We start from the raw sequence: 24192 nt of genomic DNA, 5'->3' as shown, positions 1-24192 counted from the left end.
CTATGTGAGATGACTGTTAGTGAAATTGGTTTTGTTTAAAATAACAAATTGCTGCCGCCTTCTCTGCAGTCTTGTATGGAGCCTTGTTACATTTATTGCTATAGCCATACTCCCTTCCTTCATTTCCCCAAATTGCAAGTAAACAACAGTGCTTGAATCACTTATTTGTCAGCTTGTAAAAGAACATTTTTCTTCTCTCTCTCTTTATTACTCAGAAGGATCTCTGGTTTTGTCACAGTTTTAGGGATAATATTATTACAAGACAACTGAAGTAGTCTTGCACATTATAAATAGATCAAATTTAACATGGTAGAATTTGTTCCTGTATAAAAGGGAAACTTTCACAAACCGCTGGCTGTTTCTCAGGCACGCCCCTCAGGGTGAGGGGACAGCAGAGAAGATGGAAAGGTGGCTCCTGGGCTTTTGCAGGCTCCCAGATCTCCAGCATGGGGCCGAGAGGCTCTCCAGCCTTTCACCTTCTACTGAGGGACACAGGACAGGCCACTTCTGACTTTCTGGTTTCCTTTCCTGGTATATGGACCTCTTGGCTAATGAACAAATAAATCATGAAAAAGCATCGTAAACATATAGGCGTAATTAACAGTGTTTGTCATGATAGCAAAAAAAAAAAAAAGTTGTTTTGGAAATAGGATGGCAAGATTATTATTTTCCATAGAACATTTTTCATTGAGGATTTATGTCTGTAGTGACTCACAGACCACTGCTGCCGTTCTGCTATGAGAGATGAGCCTGTGGGCAAAACATAGACCAGGTGAGCAAAGACAGCGTGTTCAAACACACCACTTTCACCTGTGAATTTACTTACAAAAAGGTTAAACTCATTCCAATGCTGCAAGAGCAGGAATGCTACGTAGGAGACTTTTTGTTTGTTTCTTTTTCCATTACAGGCAGACAGATAGCAAAGTTTAAAGTGGCAGTTAAGCCCTGCAATAGTCTGCGCTAGACTGGGACCTTGTTTTATATGTCAAGTTAATGTGCTGTCATCGTGGGAAAGATGTGCCACCCCCAGAAGCACATTGTTCGGTGTGGAACAGCACCTCCAGCAAACAGTTTTTCACCAGGCACTTCTGGAAAAAAAAACATCTTTGTTTCAAGAATAAAACCTTCAGTATCCTTCCTTATTCATCTTAACAGCAAATAAACCCCTAGAGAAAACCATTGCAGTCAAAGCTGCACCTGGGAGGAGAGATCCCATGGAGGCATATTTAAAGGAGATTTTTCCAGCGCTTCCTGAAATTAGGAACTTAATGCATTTTAAAGGGAAAACAAACATTTCTATGATCACAGGTTTTCCTGATCTCAGGGAGGAGGGAAAACATTTTCAGTGATATACTCAACACATGTATGGCAAAAGTGGAGCTAATTAAGAGACACTCCCTTTCCCCTTGGCTTTCTGGAATTCCAAACCCTCATCAGAGACAGTAATTATTTTGGGAGTCTTTCACTGTTCCCCTCATCAATGTGTTTACTTCCTTCTTATGACATTGCATAAACATGTTTGTAATTTTCTCTTCCTGATGTGGCACAATAACTCCGCAGCCTGGTTTTGCTTTTAATTCTGTGCGCTGGTGAAGTGCTACAACTGACTCAGCAAATTGTTTCTGACTGTCGAACAACTGCGGAGCCATGCAGACCTTCCCCCTGGGGAGGGGTTAAGAATTGGTGCACATAAAGATAGCATAATATAAATTTGCAGGTTGATTACATCTAGTTAATAGGAGAGACGTGCTTCTTACAGAGACCACTCTTACACCACTCCGTGTGTTCTACAGATTTCCCTGTGATATTCTGCCAGCCTGTTGCACAGTTCAAGGCTCTGAGCCAAGGCCATTAAGACTGACTGTGACTATATTGTGAAGGGTCAAACCGGGTGTCCAATGGAGCTGGAATCCAGCGTCTTAAACACAAGGCCCACGATATGTCTTTCAGTTGCTTTTTGATTTTTCCAAATGTATGTTTTTCCCTGTAACGAATTAGCAAATAGAACATTAACAGAGTTGTGACAGACCTCTCCCCTTGATACACCAAAACACTGTCTTGCAGAGGACAAAATCTATGCCAATACTAAGCACACATTCCTTCTCTATCTTTCTCTATCTACCTGGACTTATGCAAGGTGTTTGACACTGTCCTGCATGACATCCTGGTCTCTAAATTGGAGAGACATGGATTTGAGTGATGGACCACTTGGTGCTAGATGGCCGCACTCAAAGAGTTGCTGTCAATGGCTCAAGGTCCAAGTGGAGACCAGTGACAAGTGGCATTTCTCAGGGGTCGGTATTGGGACCAGCGCTGTTTAACATCTTTGCCGGTGACATGGACAGTGGGATTGAGTGCATCCTCAGCAAGTTTGCCAATGACACCAAGCTGTGTGGTGTGGTCAGCACACTGGAGGAAAGGGATGCCAGGCTTGAGGTTGCCCATGCCAACCTCATGAAGTTCAACCAGGTCAAGTGCAAGGTCCTGCACCAGGGTCAGGCAATCCCAAGCACAAATGCAGGCTGGGCAGAGAATAGATTGAGAGCAGCCCTGAGGAGAAGGACTTGGGGCTGTTGGTGGATGAGAAGCTCCACATGGCCTGGCAATGTGCATTTGCAGCCCAGAAAGTCAACAGTATCCTGGGCTGCTTCAAAAGAAGCATGGCCAGTAGGTCGAGGGAGGTGATTCTGCCCCTCTGCTCTGCTCTCGTGAGACCCCACCTGGAGCTTTGAAGTCCTCAGCACAAGAAGGACATGGACCTGTTGGAGCAAGTCCAGAGGAGGGCCATGAAGATGGTCAGAGGGCTGGAGCACCTTGCCTGCGAGAACAGGCTGAGAGAGTTGGGGCTGTTCAGCCTCGAGAAGAGAAGGCTCCAGGGAGGCCTTATAGCAGCCTTCCAGTACCTAAAGGGGGCCTACAGGAAAGGTGGGGAGGGACTTTTTACATGGGCATGTAGCGATAGGATGAGGGGTAATGGCTTCAAACCCTCAAAAGAGGGTAAATTTAGATTAGATATCAGGAAGAAATTTTTCACTATGAGAGTGGTGAGACACTGGCACAGGTTGCCCAGAGAAGCTGTGGATGCCCCATCCCTGGAAGTGTTCAAGGCCAGGCTGGATGGGGCTTTGAGCAGCCTGGTCTAGTGGGAGGTGTCCCTGCCCAGGGCAGGGGGTTGGAACTAGATGATCTTTAAGGTCCCTTCCAACCCGAGCCATTCTGTGATTCTATATTCTATTAAGGCTTTATTTTCTTTATGGGTTTTCTTTTCGTTTGATAATATCTATCATGGAGTGCATTTTGCGTGCTGAGCCAGTAACTCATTTTTTTCCGTGTGATTTTTCTTAAACGGTAATCCACCATTCCACACGCGGGGCAAAGCCCGGGCCGCCGAGCCGAGCCGAGCCGAGCCGAGCCGAGCCGAGCCGAGCCGAGCCGAGCCGAGCCGGGGCGCGCCCGCCCCCGGCGGCGCGTCCCGCTGACGCGCTCCGCCTGCGCCGAGCCCCGCCCCCGGCGGCGTGTGTGTCCCATGCGGGGCGGCGGGGGCAGCATGGGCCGGGCCGGCAGCGATGGCGGCGGGTCGGCGGCGATGGACCCGGTGCGCAGCTTCGAGCGCTGGAAGAAGAAATACACCCAGCGGACGAAGAGGCTGCGGCTGCAGCGCAAGCAGAGGAAGCGGCCCGAGTGGCAGGTGGAGCGGGAGGGCATCGACCGCCTGGTGCAGCGCTACCCCGAGGTACGGCGGGGGCCGGCGGCTGGCGCTGCCGGGCAGGGGAGCGAGGGGGAGCAGGGCGGGCCTGCGGGGGTGGGGAAAGCGGCCCCTCTCCTCCTGTGGTGTGTGTGGGGGTAGCGGTGGGAAGCGGCGGGGGGGGGGGGTCTGGGAGGAGGAGGAGGTGGTCTGTGAAGAGGAGGTCGAGGAGTGGGGTGGTTCTGGGCAGGGGTGGGGAGCACCCCTAATCAGCAGCGTGTAGAACCTTCCTCTGGCTGTTGGCCTCACCAGGTTTGTTGGGTGACACTGCTTAGCGGCGGGCAGAAGGGCTTTCACCTCCATGAGGTGATCCTGCACTCCTTCCCTTTCTGCCCCCAGGCAGAGGAGGGGAGGGCCTTAACCGCAGCCCCAGTGGTCCTGGGTGGAGATGGCTGTGGAGCAAGGTGGGTAGTGACACCCTCAGGAGGGGAGTCAGTGGTTGAGGGGAGGTCGAAGCAGGGGGTGGGAATGGTCGTAACCGAATGGCACTTGGCCCTTCAGACCAGGCAGCGTGGATGTCTCGCTGTTGGAGATGGGACACGTTTGTCTCTGTAGAAGATGCCCTACAGGCAAACATCACACCAGAAAAGTGTGTTGTTAAATGTCAAGTCAGGAAATAGGTATTTGAATATTAGAGCCAGGGTCAGTGGTGTTGGTTTTGGCACCCAGATTCCCTTGAATTCCTATGGGAGATGGCTGGCTTTTCAGCCATACTGATGAGCAGAAAGTACTATAATTGTGGATAACGGCTTAGATGCCTCTGCCTGTGGTGTTGTTATACTTCCTGCCAACTTTTGCTGAATTTGCAGCTCTTGCTGTGGAGGAGTGTGGCAATTGTACTTGGTTACACAGCACTCAACGTAGCTGATAGTAGAGACTTTTGTCTCTTGTTGTAATTTGTCTCTGTTTGTAATTTGATTGAGCAGAAAGTAATGACAATAGATATAGAAGAAACATGTCTGTTGCCACAGAGAACTCGTGATAGCTCCTTTGGTTAATATTCAGCAAGTTAGTATTCTGAAACTTCACACAATCATTGGCTTAACTGGTCTGAAAGCAAATGCTATGCTTCCAAAGATGGTCCAGTTACTGTTTGGAATCACAGATTATTCCTCAGGGAAAAAAATTGGATTTATCATTCATTGCTTTTTATTATAAATGATTAATATGTTTTGTTGTGGATAAATTTGGAGTTAACTTGTTTCGGCAATATTTTTCTACTCACTGTAGAGCAATAGAGAACTTAGATGCTGGTTGTAAAAGCAGACTACTCAAATTACTAGAAGCTTGTGTGTTTTCTGAATGGGATAACCACTGGTAGGTATATCTTTCACTGTGGAATGAAAAACCTCCTACACTACTACAGTATTGTTGGACTGCTTATTATAAGCTAGATTTAGCTGGTTGCCTCTGCATGGTCTCTGGAGGGTGCATGAGAGAAACTGAGTTAAAGTATCTTGGCAAAGGCTGTGTACAGAGTTTTGTGAACTCTCTGCACAAATCCCTGAGTGGTGGGCTTATTGTTTTTATACCAAATTACAGTGTTTCTACACTAGACTGGTTTCTATTTCTGTGTATTTGATCACGGACAGGAAGATGTGTAGTATGAAATTAATTTTGCATGTTGTCAGGTCTTAATAGTTTCTACATTTGATAATAGCTTGTATTTACTTGATAATGACTTAGACAAATTAGGCTGCTGCATTACCTCTAGGGTACTATGGCAATATCTAGCTGTTCATTGTTCTTTGTCTCTTATTTTGGAGTCCCGTCACTGGCCATTTAATACTCTGAGCTGTGAACCACCATCAGTCTCGTAGATAAAGTGGCTGAGTAGATGGATGTGTGCAGAAGCTTAAGTAGTGTGTTGCTTCTGTGCACTGAAATTATGTGTATGTAGCGTGGACGTATTGAGAGTCGGGGCAGGATCACCAGAATCATCAACTGGAGGAGGTGGTGGCTTTTTGGAGTGGATTACAACTTCTTAGTTTGTGATAAATGAATGGCCAAACGTGACCCCTATTCATCTGTCTTTTGCCTTTAGTTGATCTGGATTCATTTGAGGAAAATCTAATTGTTTAGAAGGAGGCAGCAAGAATGCTTGAAGTAAAAGACTTATCTTGGGCATTTTGTCTCAGAGATGAAATGGCTGACATAGTGTGAAAAACGATCTCTGGGAAGCCAACTTGATGCTTCCGTTGCCTCTTTGTTCTCCACATATGCAGTGTATATGTTCTCCATACACAGTTTTCCATATTTATGCTGTATGCATGTATTAAATCCCTACACACATACCTATTACATTAGTTCTTATGGGGAAAAATTGCTTTGCTGTCTGTCACACCACTGTACTTCAGAGGAATGCATCCTTGGCAGGTAGTGCGGTATGACTGTGTTGCTCACAGATTTATGTAAGCAGGAGAGAGGTTTAAAAGGAACAGACACAAGTAGTGAGTTTGTGAAATTGCATTCTTTAAGGGAATGAGTAACCCTTGCTTTTCCCCAGTGAGGTCTGTATTCCCTTCTCATTCTCATAAATTTTAGGGTTGTATAGCTGAATCATGGTTGGGTAGATGTGCAATCCTTAGACCTTTTAGTCTGAGTAGTCCCCATTCTGGTTTTCTACAGCAGTCTGTTCCTCCAGTCCTAGCCTGAAATATTTTGTGTAATATTTAAATACAGTCACTTTCCCCTGAAACACATCCTATACATTTGGTACTTGCATTTAATTTCCACTCATTCTACATAGATTTCTGTTTATGCTGGCCTTGTAGTCACCTCTGTCGATTACTTCCATAGATACTTGCATTTATTTGCTATGAATATGTATGGATGCTTCTGTGTCACTAGTGTGCCTATCTGCACATGCATCTATTTCAGGGATGTGGGTGATAACTCTGTGTCTGTGGAGTTTGGGACAGCATGGGTAAGGAGTGGGTAGTGGGAGGTTGCGTTTGTGTGCGTATATAGAGGTTGAAGAAGAGAGGCTGGTGGTGGTCAGGCATGTAACCATCAGACTGAAGACATGCAAACACGTGTTTGTATTAGGATAGTTTTGTGGACTCCAGGTCTCAGCTCTTCTGGGGTTTTGCTGTCAACTTGCTCCAGGAGTCTTCTGCCTGTGAACATACTGGTGGATGCCCACCTAGCTTCCTGTCTTCAATCCTTCATATCTCCTTTTTTGGTCCCCGACAAGGTTTTCCACTTGGCCTCCTGAAATTCTTCCCTGTTACCCTGGACCTGGTTATAGTGAGGGTGAGGACTGTGAGCAAGTGCCATGTGCTTGGATCTTCAGGGGTCTCCAGTGAGTTCTACATGAGGCAGATCCCTTCTTAGGGAAAAGGGAATTAGAAAGCTCTTTGGTAAACTCCTCTCTGTGAGGAGCACTGGCTGGGGTCTGTGGCACACAGGCTGCGGGTGGGTTAGGTCTTCGTGCGCTTTTGTCATCTTGCATGTGGCATGGAATAGGGGTAGAATGGCTGTTGGATGCAAGAGTTTCCACCTTCCCCTCCCTCATGGAGTATATTGTCTATAATTTCCAGTGTGAGAATGACTGCAGTGGATAATTAAGACAAAAATTAAACAATAATGAAGAGATAACCAAGATACTTTGTTACTTGATTTTTTTTTTTTTTTTGGTCATTTGTTGACGTGGGATGGCAAACATGTGGCAGCATAGATGGAAAACATGAAATGTAGTTTCAGTGTGTCCAAATCTTGGGACCATTTTCTGTGTTACGTGTTCATAGGTGATCCGTTATCTGTTGATCCAGCGACTTTGTTGCCCAGCTGTAAGGCTGTTGCTGAACATTGTCTTCTCCATCCAGCTGTGCTCATGAAAAGCGTTAACAGCTGCCTGATGTGCAGGGGAGCTGTTTGTGTAAAGTCTTTCTAGTCTGCTTTATGGCGAATTAGTCAAGTTAGATGAGAATACCGTTTCAAGTATTTGAAATGAGCTGGCTGCTCTCACCTACAGCCGATTAGAGAGAGCTCACAAGTGCGGATTCCCAGCAGATTAAAGAAGGTAATAACTTCCGATGGGGAAAATAACTAACTAGAAGTTGGTGCTGTTTTTCACTTGTCCGTGTAAATATGGAATAGATCTATCAGAATCACTACCTCTAACACCAGTCCTTCTTACTCTTGCCATTCGGACTTTATTTAAAAATAAACCATCATCTTTGGAATTTAAGGGTACCACAACAGATCATTCTTCTGCTCCTGGAAGTTTGTAGGGCAGAGAAATAATATAGGAAGCTTGATTTAGAAGAGTTTAAGGTAGAAGAGCAGAACACTATTTGTCTCCTTTGTGATTAATACATCAGTTCTTACTGGGTCGACTGCTGAAATACTTAAAGCAGCCTTAATTATTTAGGACAATTTCACATTGCTGCAATAGCCTATTTCATGTGTTGCAACGAAAGGGATAGATTTTAACAGGTCTGCACATAACAGATTGCTTGAATTCTTTTTTGATATTAGTAAAAGAGTTTTCCCTCCTGTAGGCATACTGTCTTCCTATGCAGACAGTCTCTTTGTTGAAATGAAACTGAACCTGTATACATCACTGAGTTGCGATCCTTTAGCATGCAAAATAATAAGACTGGGAATTAGCCCAATATGCAGTGTTGTATGTGATACATCATATCTTCAAAATTATCAATGGAATTTGGAAATATTTGTCATAAATTCCAATTTGTGAAAGTAAAAACAAAGACTTTTTTTTATGGTGATTTCTGATAGTTTTCCCTCCTTCCCAGAAATGTACTAGCTTAAAGTATGTGCTTCTCAGCACAAGTAAGTTTTATAAAAATAATTCACCTTTAAGATTTCTAAGTAATGTTTGACAAAAGTTTAATTGCTCTGCTAGGACACAGTGGAGGTTTGAAATCTACCTTGTGAGAGCTTTGTCTTGAAGTGTGTCAAAGGTGGGTTTTAATAAGGTTGTTATTACTGTTTAACTAGAGATCAAATTCGTGGATTAAATTACTTTTTTTGTTGTTGTTTGTTTTTACTAGAGAGAACTAGGCTGAAAAGAGTAGTGTTGTGATCTACGTGCTTTAAACAGGTATAAACCCTCAGGAAAAAAATAGTTTAGTTTTCTATAATAGGCAGAGCTTGCAGAAGGCTTAGTACTTCAAGGAGATATAGGACTGATCTGACAGCTCAGTAGCTCTTCATTTGAGGCCTTCCCTGGAATTGTTATCACAAGTTGTCAGGAATGGCTGAGGGCCATTTTTCTTGGTCTCTCTGTTGGGAGATTTCTGTTCAGCAGTCCGTTAGAGATAAACGATACCTGTTAGAAATGTACAGGTTGTGTAAGCTCCAGGTTTGACATTTGGAAATCTCAGTTTATGGATGCTAGTCAGTATGAATTCAAAGCTGTGTAGTCTACCTTCCTCTTCATCTGCTCAGGCTTTATAGATACAGTAGTCCTTTTATTTTTTTTTTTTTTCCTGAGTTCTGTATTTTTTTCTGTCCTGCTGCTGTTGATTGTTGTGAACTTGCCAGTGGAAGCGGTTCATATCTTTTGATGATCTATCAGCTAGAACAGACTTGAAGGTATTACATTTTTCATAAGATCCCTACTTGACATCTCAACATTTTTGTATATCATTCAGTCAGCTCATGGACTCAAACACATGCTCTTTGGGGTTTTGTGCGTATGTATAATGAACAGCTCTCAAGTATGCTATAGAGGTGGATGCATACAGAGAGGTAAATCAGTAAGTGTCGGGACAAGGAACTAATTTTTTAGTATGTTTTGTACTTTGTAGGACAATTCTAAAAAATTAAGTATACCAAGTGCTAGAGGTTGGTGAATCAGGTGAGCTTCAGAGCATAGGTGGACAACTGGGAAGTTATAGGGTTGCTGGAGTTCTGGGTGTTTTGTTAATGGCTAAATTGTTACAAGTGCAGGTGAGCTTCTCTTTTTCAGGAAGATAACAGCTGTGTACTTTGCAGCATAGTAATGTTTTTCTTCTTAAGCTGGGATGGTTAAAAAAGAAGGGAGGTAAGAGCTCCCAGTTCCATTTCATGGGATATGAGTATTATTACTCCGTTTGCAGTAGCATCCAAAACCAAGATGCTTCTCTGTGGATATTCTCAGGAAAATGAACTTACGCTTAGTGTGTATGAATCGTAAACTTGGTGCTTGTTGCAGCCACACAGAAATAAGAAATAATTGGCTAGTTATGTATTTTGTCATAGATACCTTATAATCTCTATTGTCAGTCTGACTGGGACAGTTTTGGAGAAGGTGGCTACAGAAGTTCTGATTTTGGAGATACTATATGTGAAATGCTTAGCGTGAGTTTTAATTGCAAGTTATGTCTGGGGCTTGTGGCACGCTGCATTGTAGACATTTTAAACGTTGCTTGTATACCACAGTATCTTTTTAAAAATCGATTTATTTTTTTTTTCTCCCTGAAAAATACTGCCTCCAGTTTTGGACATCCCAGTAAGAAAAAGCCATCAGTAAAGTGGATCAAATTCAGTGGAGGGCCACTGAAATGGTGGGGGCTGGAGCACTTGCCCTGTGAGGAAAGGCTGCGGGAGCTGGGCTTGTTCTGCCTGGAGCAGGGATGACTTTGGGATTGAGACGGGGACTTCGCAGAAGCCTCCAGTGCATGTGGGAAGATCATTGAGGAGATATAGCAGGGCAGAAGGTCGAGAGACAACAGGCCTAAGCTGAAAGAAGGGAGGCTCAGGCTGGAACACTTTTTCCCCATGGAGGTAATGAATCAGAGGCACAGGGGACACAAGAGGCCGTCCAGTCTCCATCCTTGAACCATTTCAAGACTGGACTGGATGAAGCCCTGAGCAGCCTGATCTGACCTCAGAGATAACCTGCTGTGAGCAGGAGGTTGGAGCAGAGGCCTCTTAAGGTCCCTTTCAGCCTGAGTTCTGTGATTTCATGGTGGTCTGAGCTTTAAATCGTGCTATTAGCCTGCATGATTAAAGTATATCTTATTACTTAACAGTTTGTGGTAGAAGAGCGGTTTGTCTTAGGTCAAACTATCAGAGATTGCCTGACCAGCTCACCTGGATCAGGTCATACTGAACTATTACGTATTTATGTTAACAGCAACTTAAAGAATGCTATTTAATTTCTGTGTTATGCTTGGGTTGTAAGCAGTGATTAAACATATTTCGTTTCAGATAAATCCAAGTGAAATTCAAAGATTTTCTGATTTTCCATTGTCAAAGAAAACCCTAAAAGGTGAGTACAAAAGCTTTCTTTGGAAAGTAATTTAAGTAAAAATGAATTTATCTGCATCTGAACTTTTTTTTTTGCTTTAAGTTTTAAATACGTATTGCCACATACAGTGTTTTCTAAACAGAGGAATACAGCTCTGGGCAAGACAAAAATAAAGATTTTGGTTTTCTTTTTTTGTTCCTCCTTTTCCTCCCACACTCTCTCTTCTCTTCCCACACTGCAAATACTAGGATTGCAGGAAGCTCAGTATCGCGTGGTAACGGAGATACAGAGGCAAACCATAGGTTTGGCTTTACAAGGTAAAGATGTACTTGGAGCTGCAAAGACTGGATCAGGCAAAACCTTGGCTTTTATTGTCCCAGTAAGTAATTCACATCCTTTCATTTGCTCTTAAACAAAGTTATCTGGGAAGTATTGGATGTCAAACATCTTAGGTTATTAATAGATCCTGGGAGAAAAGTTATAAATTCAGCTGATCTGAGTGTTCCAAGACAGCCAAGATACTAATTTAATAAAGCTGCTTGAGGTTCTGAAAGAAGTATATTTTTGGCCCTAGAAATATTCTGACACTTAGAAATGCCATTTTGATCCTTACGTTAGTAGACCCTGTGTGATTTAGGAAGTGCTTTGTTTTTCTGTCAGGAATCTGTTTTCCTGGTGCAACTGTGTTCTTCTCAAATTTGAAAACTAAGCGTATGGAGTAGAATGGTGAAATTTCTTCAGTTCCTTAGATGTTTTTAGATGAGTGGTTTTCACCCCTTTAAAATTTTAGGATTTGGACCTTATATAGCAAACCTAAGGTTAGTGATTGTGGTCTTCAATTTCCTTGTTGTCTTTTGTGTACACCTTAGAAATCACTTCCAGGTGCAAGTGGGAAAATAGGATGAAAACCCCTGTCATGGATAAATACATGTTTGACTGTTTTACTCAAAACATCATGCTCTGCATTTTATTTCTTTAAGCTGAAAGTATAATTGAGAAATTTGTTTGCTTAAAGTGCACATATAAGTGGATACAAACCACATCATGTTATGATTAGATAAAGGGAAAAAGAAATGTCATTTTGATTATGGATGGTTTTTTTTTGGTTTAAACATTACTTGCATTTTTGTGAGCACAGATTTCTTTGGAGCCTCTTCTGTCAGTAACTATGGGAACAGTAGTAGTAGGTGTTTTGAGATTGCTCAATTAGTTAATCTAGGAGTAGAAGTACTTTGTTTTACAAACCTTCCTTTAAAACAGTTTTAGGGGACAAAAGTGATAAGAGAGGAGCTGGAGAGATGAAGAGTGAAAAAAAAAAAATGGTACAAGGATGCTTAACAGCTTTTACATTTTGGGATGCTTCAGGTGTTCATACCTATGAAATCTTTGTGTTATAATTAGCTAAGACAGCATTTCTGCAATGTGAATTCATAAGAGGAGGAATAATCCTGGTCTGAGATGCATGGCAACTTTAGCTGAAATGCTCTGTATATGGCAAATGTGAATAGTGTTGCTTCAAGTCTATGACTAGGATTTAAGCTGCAATAATTGACTTTGAGTTGCTCATTCTCTTTCTGGTTCCCACAAAACCTTATGAGCAGGGAAGTTTCTTGTGTTTTTTTACATCTGAATTCTATTCTCATATAAATGATTAAGGCTTAATTTCCAGAATTTAGCAGAGTGGGATTAATTTTGCAGTAAAATGTTTACGATTTACCAGCCATTACTGTCTGTCATAGATTGGTACTGGGGAACTTTGCTTCAGCAAGTATCATTACCATCAGTTAGAACTGATACATAATCAAACTATGTGAAATGTATACTGATGTTTCTTCAAGTCATTATTTTCATTAGTATGGCTTTACCTTTTCTCATGACACCTCTCGTTACAAAATTTGTTGTTGTTACATATTTTCCTTTTGCTATATTTATAATGAGAATATTGTAATTTTTTTCAGGCTTTGGAACTCCTGTATCGCCATCAGTGGACGTCAGCTGATGGACTGGGAGTTTTGATAATATCGCCTACCCGGGAACTGGCGTATCAAACCTTCAAGGTTTTGCGTAAAGTGGGAAAGAATCATGAGTTCTCAGCTGGCCTTGTCATTGGAGGAAAGGTGTGTCCTCTCTTGGAATCTGCCGTATGGGAGCATCAATGAGTGTTTTATTTAGTGCTAGCTTAGGAAGAAAACCCTGGAAATGAAAAGTGAGGGAAGAGAGTGGTTAATGGAACCTATCAACAACCTACCAGTTTTTCTGTCTGTGTACTCTGTGTCTTTTTGAAGCTTTTGCGTATTTGCAGTCTTTCCAGGTTATGTGACTGGATGAACCTTCGTGCCAAGTTTTCCAGGACTATCCTGTTAATTTAGATTATTCTGAAATGCTTTTGCTCGAGCCACAGGTGTGAGCATGCTGAAGAAATTGTGATATCTCTGTAGAAAGAAGAAAGGCTGATCCTTGAGTATTCTTGCTAAAAACAAGTTAAGCTGGGCTGGTCATCTCTGGTACTGGGCTTCTAGTATGAACAACTAGAGCTAAGCTTGTTCAACTCCTTTTCAGGATCTGAAAGAAGAGTCTGAAAGAATCCACCACATAAATATGTTAATTTGCACTCCGGGACGGCTTCTGCAGCACATGGATGAAACTTCGTACTTCTATGCCTCTGATCTGCAAATGCTGAGTAAGTTTTTTAAGTACTTGAAAGTGCTCAGAAATATTTTGTAATAGTTCACAGTTGTGTGGAGCGCTTCCTTCAGTAAAAAGTTTGTCCTAGTCATGGTATGTAGATGAAATGTCATTTAAGTTTACACATGTACAAATTAAAATAGGAAGCAAGAAAACCCCTTTCGTGTGTGTACTTTCTCTCAAACAGTTGCTGAGCGGATGATAAGAGTAAGTAGGTGAGTTAGTAAGGAACCCAAATGTCATTGTCCCATATAAACCTTTAGATATGTCTTGGCGAATTCTGGCCTCTCCTTTCTGGCTATGGCTCTCATCTTTTTTTCTGACATAATTAACTATTAATTATATCCATTGCAATATCCATTGCAGTGTGTGTATTTTGGGCCAGTTCTAGAAAACACTTTTCTTCGAATTTTTAGACAGATTGCTGCTCCTTTCATTGTTTTGTTAGCATTGTTAACATTGTTTCTTTTCATCCTTCCAACCTGAATAAAAATTTCAGTGTAAGGAAAAGGTTTGCCTGCCACTTAGAACTGCATAATCCTTAGCATAGCTCCAGGAACTTAGAAGCAATTAAGAAGGTAATGAAGCTGATAAAATGTGAAATTATGCTTGTTACACTTAGTACAATTCATGGCAGTTAGACAAAAATTGGATTAAATGTAGGCCCTTTTCTTAAAGCTTTGTCTCTGTGCTATTCTGTTTATACCCTGTGTTTCGATGATAAATTCAGCTTATGTAGAGGAGAGTCTGTTTTGCTGTCATGAATAGTACAGCACTGTTTTATATTCCATGCTTTTGTTTCAGTAATAGTACAGGGAGTCTGTCTGCAAATTGCTGAGCTGTTTACTTAAAATGCTGATCTTTTATTCTTCCACACATGAAACTGAGGGCTGTAGTGCGTAGATTATGGGAAATGCTATGACTTCTATTGCAGTTTTTTTAAAAACATATTTTATGGAGTACATGGATATCTAAAGTGAATCCTGTCATGTACAGTAATTAAGTTAATCTCTGCAGTTTAAGTAGGCATGGATATTTGTAATATATGGATTTGATGTATGATTTTTAAAAAATATATAAATAAAGCTGAAACTAGATTATCTCAAACTATCTCTCAATGCAGTTCTTGATGAAGCTGACAGGATTCTAGACATGGGGTTTGCTGATACAATGAATGCAATCATAGAAAATCTACCTAAGAAACGCCAGACCTTGCTTTTTTCTGCAACACAAACAAAATCAGTGAAGGATCTTGCACGACTGAGTCTGAAAGATCCAGAATATGTTTGGGTTCATGAGAAAGCCAAATTCAGGTATGTTGGGATAATTTTTTTTTCCTGGGGTGGTTATACAGGTGGTGATCCTACTTAACTGCTTCTCTGACTGCTGGTTCCCTGAATCAGAAGTTATATCACGCATCCTCCTTCCTTCAGTTTCTGATGCTGAAAGAAAGGAATTTCCGGAGAAGAGGGTGCTAGTTCTGCCAGATTCATTACAGGGAGGCTGAACCTGCACTTTCCTCGTGGCTCCTCAGGCAGCTTCGCAGACTGGAGATTTTCTTCCTCAGGAGCAAGCCCCAGAGTGGGTTATAGCCTGGACGGAATAGTGTCCTGACTTGTTGGACTTACTCTGTTGGGGAAGTGCAGAATGACAGTCTTGTTTGTGTATTCAGTAATAGATGCCCAAAGGAAAGCATGTGTCATTAGTCCATCTACGGTAAATCTTGTGGCTTCCTAACATGCTGGGTTTACTGTGCACACAAACTAAATTTGTCATGCCATACGGTTTGGATCAGAATGGGAAGACCTCGTGTGAAGTGCAGTCTGTGGTCTGCCGAGCTCAAAAAATGTAAGGTGTCACTAAATGAAAAAAATATGCATGTTGTTTTTTGGCATGTTTTTTTTCTTTCAAAATCTAAGTGAAGAATGTTATTTAATATTTTGCACTTCTGTGGGTGCTGTCATGAGTGTCAAATTGCGTATGAACATGTATGATTTTTTTTTTTTTGCTTTTCTGTGAGGTAAGCATATATTTCCATATGTAAGATGCAGGAGAAAGGTGAAGCGCAGTGGTAAAAATGGTTTTCCCTAGACTAAATGAGAAATCATCAGGGATATGAACAGCAGAACCAGGTTGAATCCTGAGGCAGTTTTAACTATTTGGTTTGATGATCTCTGTATTGTACTGCACGTACCTTTTTTTTTTTTAATCAGTAGTACTATCAAAGGCATATTAAATAAGCATCATTGCCTGAAAAAATTGTGTGCTTAATAACCTCTTAGCAGAAGAGGATGTGCAAGCCTAGTATGTAGTCTGTATTTTGAGGACTGACTACACATCTGTTTCACAGATCTCACATTTTTTGTGAAGTCTTATAAATTACATTTAATTTTTAAAAAAATATTTGGGAGAATGCAATTGGATAATAAACTGAATCAAAAAAAGGAAGTATTAAACTTGTTTTACCGTTTACTGCTTTAATATACAAAATAGGTTATTGCCTTATGAAAACAGTTTCCTTTGAAAAACTTACAAAGCAAAAGGTACTGTGGCATAATTCAAACTGACTAGCAGAACTGGAGCAATGCCTTGTAACTTCATCCTCCCAAGTGACACCGTTAATAAAACAATTTTGAGTACCTTTGGTCTGTTTAGGATGAAGCAGAGGAACTGTGAGAGATGAGCATTTAGTTTCAAGGGCAAATATGCCAAAGAATTCTTTTCTCTTTAGTTTATTTTGTAAAGAATGGAAAGGTGAGTTAAGATGACAATTCAGAGCTTTACAAAGTCACTTTGCATGTCAGGGTGTAATCAGTAGAAGTACATCAGTGCTCTTTTTTTGTGCATGATTAGACTGTGCTTTGACATTGCCTTAAGCACAAATGATGCTTTAATAGAACTAATAGACAAAATTGCATTTTAAGCCAAGGCAATTTGAATGTCACTGCTTAGACATGGAAAGAGTTTGCTTGCTAGTAGTAAATGAATTTAGAAGTAATGTCAAAAGTCGTCCCCTCCTCCTCAATGGCTTTTAGTAGGGAAATTGATTCATCTTTCAAGAGTAGCTTTCTAGTGGAGCTGCTAAGATTTATTCCTCAAAGTGGGAGAACTTTCCAGCCTGAATTTTTTTTTTCTTTTTCTGGGTATTTATCAGGTACTCTCAACTTAAAAGAAAGTAAAGGCAGCACTGTAGATACTGAATGCCTGTGTATTCTCTCTCTTCCCTTCTTTTCTTTCTCGTTTTAATGTTATGGGAATTAATGGTATCTAAATGTGGTTTTGTTTGTTTGGTTTTTTTTTTTAGTACCCCAGCAACTTTGGATCAGAACTACGTTGTTTGTGAGCTTCATCAAAAAGTAAACATGTTATATTCTTTCCTGAGAAGTCACTTGAAAAAGAAGAGTATTGTCTTTTTTGCAAGCTGTAAAGAGGTATGGCTATTCCCCCCCTCTCTCCCTAGCATGTTAAAACTATTATAATTAATCCATTCACGTGGATGTCAAGGCACCAGAGAGGTGAGATTCTGGACTAGTTTGCAAGAGGAAACTGGAGGAGGAACCATATATCACCTACTCCTGTAGGCATGTCATAGAGGGCCTGGCTGCCAGGAAGCTCAGCAGCCCCTGGCTTAATGCAGGGAAGTCCTGGAGACCTCAGTGTACTTATCCATTTTTGTGCTCTGATGTTAAAAATGAATACTAAAAGCTATGTCACTAAGGGCCATCTATTTCAGTTTTGTCTCACGACACATTTCATAGTTGGGTTACAGAGTATTTTAATGGTTGTACCTGCTTTCCTTACAAGCTTTTAAATTTGCCTATATAAGAAATATTGTGAAATAGTGCAGGGAATTGTTTTTCTTATATAGGAAGTAATCCTTCAAATATCTACTTGTATACACATCCTGGGACTGTTCTGTTGAAGTTATTTGTATGTGTTTATATGGCACAGGTATTTATTCCTATAACTACTGTATGTATCGCATATTTTACAATATACAATGGCGTAGTAAGTATTCATTGGAGTTCTTCCACTTGTGCAAGAGATTACAATATTTTTGTTGTTCTGCAGCTGGCTGGTGAGTTCAGTGAGATAGTAGGCTTAGTTGTACAGAAGTTCTCCGAGCTGCAGCTGTTCCTGCAATCTATTCAGTTTCTACAACTATTTTCTTAAAAAAAAAATACTAGATAAGCTGTCGGCTATAAAATAGTGCTGCATCGTGGTACTGCATCATGTGAGAGTAAACAGACTGCTTCTATAAGAGGAGCTGTTGAAGCTTGAAATAATAAACCAAGACTCTGTAGACTGCTTTGAGTGCAAGCATAAGACACTACACTCCTCCAGAATTGTCTGCTTTTAGGCAGTGCTTCTGCTGGACTTTTGATACTTTGGCCCCTTTCATACAGCCTAACTAGTTGTGTCCCAAGTCCTTCTTGCTGTTACCTACTCTGGTTTCTTTTAAGAAATACCATCAAAAGGCATGCCAGTCTCGAGTGCCATAGTTCATTTCCTCTTTTAGTACCTGGGCCTGTGACAGAGTCTCAAAATAAAATCTTTTGTCTCTGATGTGGAGAAAAGTGTATTTTATTTGTTGTGCGAAGTCAGTTGCTCTATACTGGATATGATCTTAACAAGTTTAATGTTGCACGGTAATAGCGCTTTTTTTTTTCCTCTCCTGATTTGTCGGGTAGGTCCAGTATCTATTCAGAATGTTCTGTAAGCTTCAGCCTGGTCTTCCTGTACTGGCACTCCATGGCAAGCAGCATCAGATGAAGAGAATGGAAGTCTATACTTGTTTTGTTCGGAAAAAGGCAGCGGTACTTTTTGCTACAGATATTGCAGCTCGTGGCCTGGGTATGTACCCACAGAAGCAGTATTTATTCACAAAGTGATGATCTAACCCTACTGAGACTTTATCAGACTTTATGCTCTGAAGACCAACATGATTTCGAAGAAATGAAGCTGTATTTTGTTTAAGAGCTCACTAGGGTATCTCAGAACAGATATGCATCTTAGAATTCTGCTGTTTCTTTACTGAAGAGGCCTGATTAATTTGTGGTTATTTTTTGCTTTTTGTCCTGCGTTGTCACTAGTTTTGTAATGGCGTTTGTTACGCTGGTAGTCAGTGGAAGCTGTCATTTATTTATTCAAGTCTGTAGATAATCTAGTTTTTCCAGCCATGTTCTGTGACAAATATCTGGAACAAGAGAAAACGGAAATAGTGAGGTATTTGCTTACTACATGCCTTAAGGCGCTATTTCAGCAGTGTAAAGTATTTCTGATGTGCCTGTGTCCTGTGGGTTATTCCAAAGGATATGAAAAATTACTAACTTACCAGGATGTGGAAAATGAAAACCTGAAGAAACTTTAATGCCTGAACTATGAATGGCTTTGTAGGACTATATTCTTAGGTAGGCAGAAAAAGAGATGAGGGAAAGGGCAAGAATATATAGGACCTGTTTTGGCTTGAGTTTCTTTCCTCTGTCCATGACCTGCTGAATTATGATTTAGTACTGTATATTTTCTGTGGATACTTTGAACTTTTTTATTTTTCTTTTCAGTACTTGGAGGCATTTAAGTATGACACGAGACTGTTTTCAGGACTGTAGTTGTTCTTCTTTCAGGTAGCAAACTCTGTTGTCCTAAATGTAAGGTTTTGTCAGTATGCTACAAAAGGAATGAAGATGCTCTAAAAACTGAAGGAAACATGAAAACTGCTTATGATACCTTCTACAGTGCTAAAAGTTGCCAGACTTGGTCACCCCCTCCTGTCTTTAAGAGGGAATATGATATTTCTTTATGTGGACAGCCGAAGTAGTGCTGTCTTGCCACCGCTAACTTCAAACCATGGTGGTGTAAGATATTGATCTCTAGGTGAAAAGTGGGTCAGGTATAACTTTTTTAATTATTAAACATAGTGTTGTTTTAACATCTGTGTGACACAAAGCATGTCTGTTCTTGTCAAGCCTGAAATTATGTTCCATTCATTGCACTGTCATAATTTAGGAAATGAAGACAGGATTAATTTTAGCTTTCTCTGATGAAGAGGATGATTGTTTATGATATGCTAATACATGCAGTTAATTTCATTTTTATTTCGGAGGTTGCACCCAGTGTCTGTAGATTGGTCTAAATGATGGTTCTTACAGGAATTAATGCTCCAAAACAATATGTTGCTCTTGAATAGGAGAATTTTGAATACAGTGAGATTAAATTTTGACACTTTTTTTCTTTACACAGATTTTCCAGCAGTGAACTGGGTCATTCAGTTTGATTGTCCAGAAGATGCAAACACATACATCCACAGAGTGGGAAGAACAGCCAGGTTTGTTTTCACTTTTCATTAATATTTTAATGTTTAAAACTAGATCACTATAGACACAAATAATTGGCCAAAGACTCGAACAAAATCAAGATATAAATTGGAAAGAGAGAAGGACTGTTATCACCAAAAGACCCTTTTGATTACTTAGGTGTAATGGTTTGACTTAATAATTTCTTAGTGAGCTTCAGAGACTCCTCACAGCAGGCAGAAAAAATATTCCCAGTTGTTTAATCTGGGCGGGGAAGATTAATAGTGAGGAAGCAAAAATCTCCTTTTGCATTTGGCAGGATTACCTCAAAGGCTGGGTTGAGCATGTTTGTGGGTTGAAAAGCTTGTTTTGCCACCACCGTTTATAGATAAAAAAGGCTTTAGACTGCGGACCCAATTTCTTTGTGTCATTGAAGACTCTTCAAAAGAATGGAAATATTTCTTCCTTATTTTAGTTTGGGGAGGAAGGAATCAAATAACATTAATTACAGGTTAAATTTTTAATTTTCTAAGTCTTTTGTGGAATTATATTCTTAGGGATAATTTTAGTTAAAATACTTGTGGCTAAGCTTTTATGACGGAAGGGAGTTACCCAGGTATACTGTTGAAAACCTGGTCTTTGATCTCTGAAGTAGATTTTTTAAGAGAAAGAGGAGTTGTTATTGCATATAATTCAGTAGATCAAAAACTTCACACAACTATCTGAAGGATGAAATGCAAGACCTGGCATTATATCTTGTACATAATTTAATTTGTTTGTAGCAGGTTTTGCAATATAGGCGGCTGTCAAACCTAATGACAGAGCAGTTGCTTAGAATAGGGCTTCAGCACTCTGCACTATAGGAGTTTGAAATTTGTCTTCCTGAATCAGGTAGCATTAAATTTTGGTGACTGTAATAGGAGTGTGTACTTCCAGCCCTCTTTCAGAATGTGGAAGTTCTAGCCACGTTCTCATGGTAATTGGTAGCATTTCTGCCCCGTTCTCTCCTGTGTTCTCCATTTTCCTATCTACCTGTTATAATAGAAAGGAATAATACATTTTTAAATGCTTTTGGAAAAAAACGTGTCTATGAACATGATCAACAAATGTTATATCTAAATAGCTAGGTATTTGGCTAAATTCTAATCTAGGTGTAATGTCATGCATCCCAATTGAGAGAAAAGCATATAGGCTTAGTTAGAATTCTGGGTTGGGGTGTTTGGTTTGTGTGTGGTGTGTGTGTGGGTGGTTTTTTTTTGTTTGTTTTGTTTAATCCTGTGTGGCTTCTGCAAGAAGGCTTGTAATTTTGTCTTTATGGTGGCATACTGTCATCGTGGAAGGGAAAACAATATATTTGGCACTGTTTAATTGGCAGTTTCTGGAAGGCTTGTTGAGCTCTTCCCGAGCCGTGTCACTGAGTTAAAGCACCTCCTTGGAGTTTTAATCCTCAAGCCTTGTCCCAGTTCTCATTAGGCGCTGAGAAGAGCAATTGTAAGTAGGTTTAGGGAGGGAAGCAGCTACATAAAGACAAATAAACCTCCTTTTCCACAAGGCTTTTAATAGAATGTCACTCTGATGAGGATGTTAGCCTTGCAACCTTAAGGGATCTGTCTTCAGTTGCCTCTTAAATACAACCTTCTGTGACTGCTTGAGGGACAGATTTAGGGAGAAAATTGGGGCAGCGGGTCTGTCCTGTAGGCCATGGGCTGTGCCATTGCCTGCCCCTTGCTTCACTGGGCTGTCTGTCACATTGTCCTTTACGCGAGTTTTTCAGAAGCCAGACCTTACTGAAATTGGGAGTACATCTGAGCAATTTCTTTGAGCTGGCAAGCTGGTGACTGATATTGAAAGCAAATTCCTTTGGTAGGAAAAGCTTTACGGGCATTTTCTGTCTCTTCATCTGATACAAAGGTCAAGGAAAGTTCTGCCTGCCCTGAGCTTTCATTTTTACAGTAAAGCAGTCCTGGGAAGAGATCTGTTTAGTGAACTTAACTGCATGAAATAAATCTTTGAAAATAAAACAAGGGAGTTGTCTAATATTTTTAAGTAAATACTGTGCACTAAGAAAATATGCTAATGCAGTTTTAGATGTGGGTAATTGAGAATGTATTTCTCAGTGAACTCTAAATGTTGAGTAGAAAACTTCACTTGTTTTCGGTAGCTACAGTTAGTATGAGAAGCTCGTGTTTCTTCTAGAAACTTGATAAAAATGAACCGAACTGCAGTTTAGTAGTCCTCATTAATGAGGTTAGAGATAATTACAAATTTTCATGGATTATAAGAGTGTATAATTGCTGGAATAAAAGCTAAATTAAATATCTCAACTAATTAAGAGGCTGTGTTAAACTGTAATTAAAACTGGGATGCCAAATACTGTTTACTTCTGAAATCAAATATTTTGTGATACAAAAGTAAACATGAAAGTCAAGAGAAAAATTATTTTGGGGATGGGGCAGAAAAACCTTTGACTAACAGTTGTGGATGTGTTCACATCTGTGTTACAGTTTTGCGAAGCTTTAGCAAAGATGAAAGATAATGATTGATTTTTAGGTGGGTGAGACCACTGTGTTCCATAAGTAACATTTCCCTTGCATGTTATCCTACTGAAGAACATAAATTGCAACCCCTGCACTTTTGATTTATGGTAAAGTAAGATCAAGAAAATCTGGGTGTTGTCCAGTAATGCTTTTACTTTATAGTAAATTGGCATATCTTGATTTTATTTTTTTTTAAACTTGAAAGGTATGCTGTGATTGGAGTGATTGGAAGCTATTTCTTCCAACTGCATTTAAAAGTATTTATTTAAAGTCTTAGCTAGTTGAGGAACAGAATTTCTAAAATACTAACAATATCATGGCCATACCCTGAAATATTTTTGGCTATATTTTTGTCACACAGTCTCTTAGGAAAGTCTATAATTTAAAATACTAGATCACTGCGTTTTCCTGTGGGTTTTAGATTGAAAAATTCTAACTAAGAGATACTTGAACCAATTGTCTGCAAACCTTATTTCTTCTGGCTTTTAATTTCTATTGATGCCTTTTGTTCTGTAGCCTATGAAGCCTATAGTTGAAAAGATTCTTTGATCAATTTTGTGAAACAAGTTACAGTGCCACTAGGGGACAGCAGAAGATAATAATTTCTGAAGCACACTGATAATCACTTTTTTGTCCCCCACTGTTTTTCCAGATATAATTTGTAAGTTGTGTGGCATGAAAGGAACATATATTGGGATGTTTTTCTTTCAGTCAGGATTGCATTGATGAGTACAAAAGACTCTGAGAAGTCTATTTTATCTTTCTATTCATGCGTAAGTATCTTGTATTTTGGATGTACCTGTATCCTGGCATGTCTCAGTAATTAATTTTTTTTTCTTTCCTAGCATCATGTTCCTCCCTCTGCTGCATTTTCTTTTCCTTCAGAAGAGACTATTAAAAACTGTTACTTGAGTTCAGTGATTTTTCTGTCAGGAGTCTTTCTTTAAAGGACGCTGACAGTGGAATGTTAAACAGAATAAATATTTTTGCTCTGCAGTTTTTATGTGTGGTATGTCCAGAACTTTATATATATAGGCTTTAGGTCTGACTTGGGCTCAGACTTCTGATGGTATTTAATCCAGGCTTGTTGGTTAGGTTTCATAGGTGCTTAAACTGACTTAGGAAAGTCCCTGTAATTTTGTTGTTGCTATTAAACATAGTGTGCATACAGGCATGCATGTTCTGTTTGGCTCTACAGATGCTTTTTTCCTTTTGGTAAATTATATTTTGAAAACAAATGGAATAATAAAAGTCTGTCTTCCTAAAGGAGGATACTCCGTTGCCTTCCATCTTTTTTCTAGGCTAATACGATGATTAGAGCCAAGAAGTATGAATAAGGGCTTAAAAGATCTATAGGCTTTTTGATCCCTTGTGAATGCTAAAGAATACGCACACATCAAATTTTGGAAAGGTGAAAGGGGCAGGTCATATAATGATCTTATTTTTGTCATTAAGTTAAATGCTTTGAAGCATGCACATTGGGGCTCTTCTTAAGTAATTGCACATTTTATGTGTGAAAGTGAGACTAATAAGCCTTTAGAGTAATCCTTGCAAGTGGCACTAGAGCGTTTAAGAATGTGAGTGACTTAACAGAACTATTTTCAATGGTGGAAGCTTAATTTGTGTGGTGAGTTGGTTGTTGTGTTGGTTTTTTTTTTTTTTTTCATTGGGAAATATATCCCAGGGATTCGTGTCTTGGGTCCCAAGTAAACAGTGCAGTGAAGATGACAG

At 40.2% G+C, this 24192-nt stretch overlaps 1 protein-coding gene across 1 annotated transcript in view; it reads left to right on the top strand.

The window, feature by feature from the left end:
• The first annotated feature begins 3491 nt into the window (after positions 1–3491).
• The window catches only part of DDX10 (DEAD-box helicase 10), a 193869-nt gene continuing 173168 nt past the window's right edge, over positions 3492–24192 (top strand). Inside the window, exons 1-9 of the mRNA XM_074570042.1 lie at positions 3492–3733; positions 10907–10967; positions 11195–11325; positions 12905–13063; positions 13506–13626; positions 14755–14944; positions 16936–17062; positions 18323–18485; positions 19872–19956. Of these exons, the coding sequence (XP_074426143.1) occupies positions 3527–3733; positions 10907–10967; positions 11195–11325; positions 12905–13063; positions 13506–13626; positions 14755–14944; positions 16936–17062; positions 18323–18485; positions 19872–19956 (1244 nt within the window). The 5' untranslated portion in view covers positions 3492–3526. The remainder of the gene's footprint in view (positions 3734–10906; positions 10968–11194; positions 11326–12904; positions 13064–13505; positions 13627–14754; positions 14945–16935; positions 17063–18322; positions 18486–19871; positions 19957–24192) is intronic.

This window comes from Larus michahellis, chromosome 1 (genome assembly GCF_964199755.1).
Source record: "Larus michahellis chromosome 1, bLarMic1.1, whole genome shotgun sequence".
Taxonomy (NCBI): domain Eukaryota; kingdom Metazoa; phylum Chordata; class Aves; order Charadriiformes; family Laridae; genus Larus; species Larus michahellis.
The sequence above is the reverse complement of the archived record's forward strand: the minus strand, read 5'-3'. Positions and strand labels throughout refer to the sequence as shown.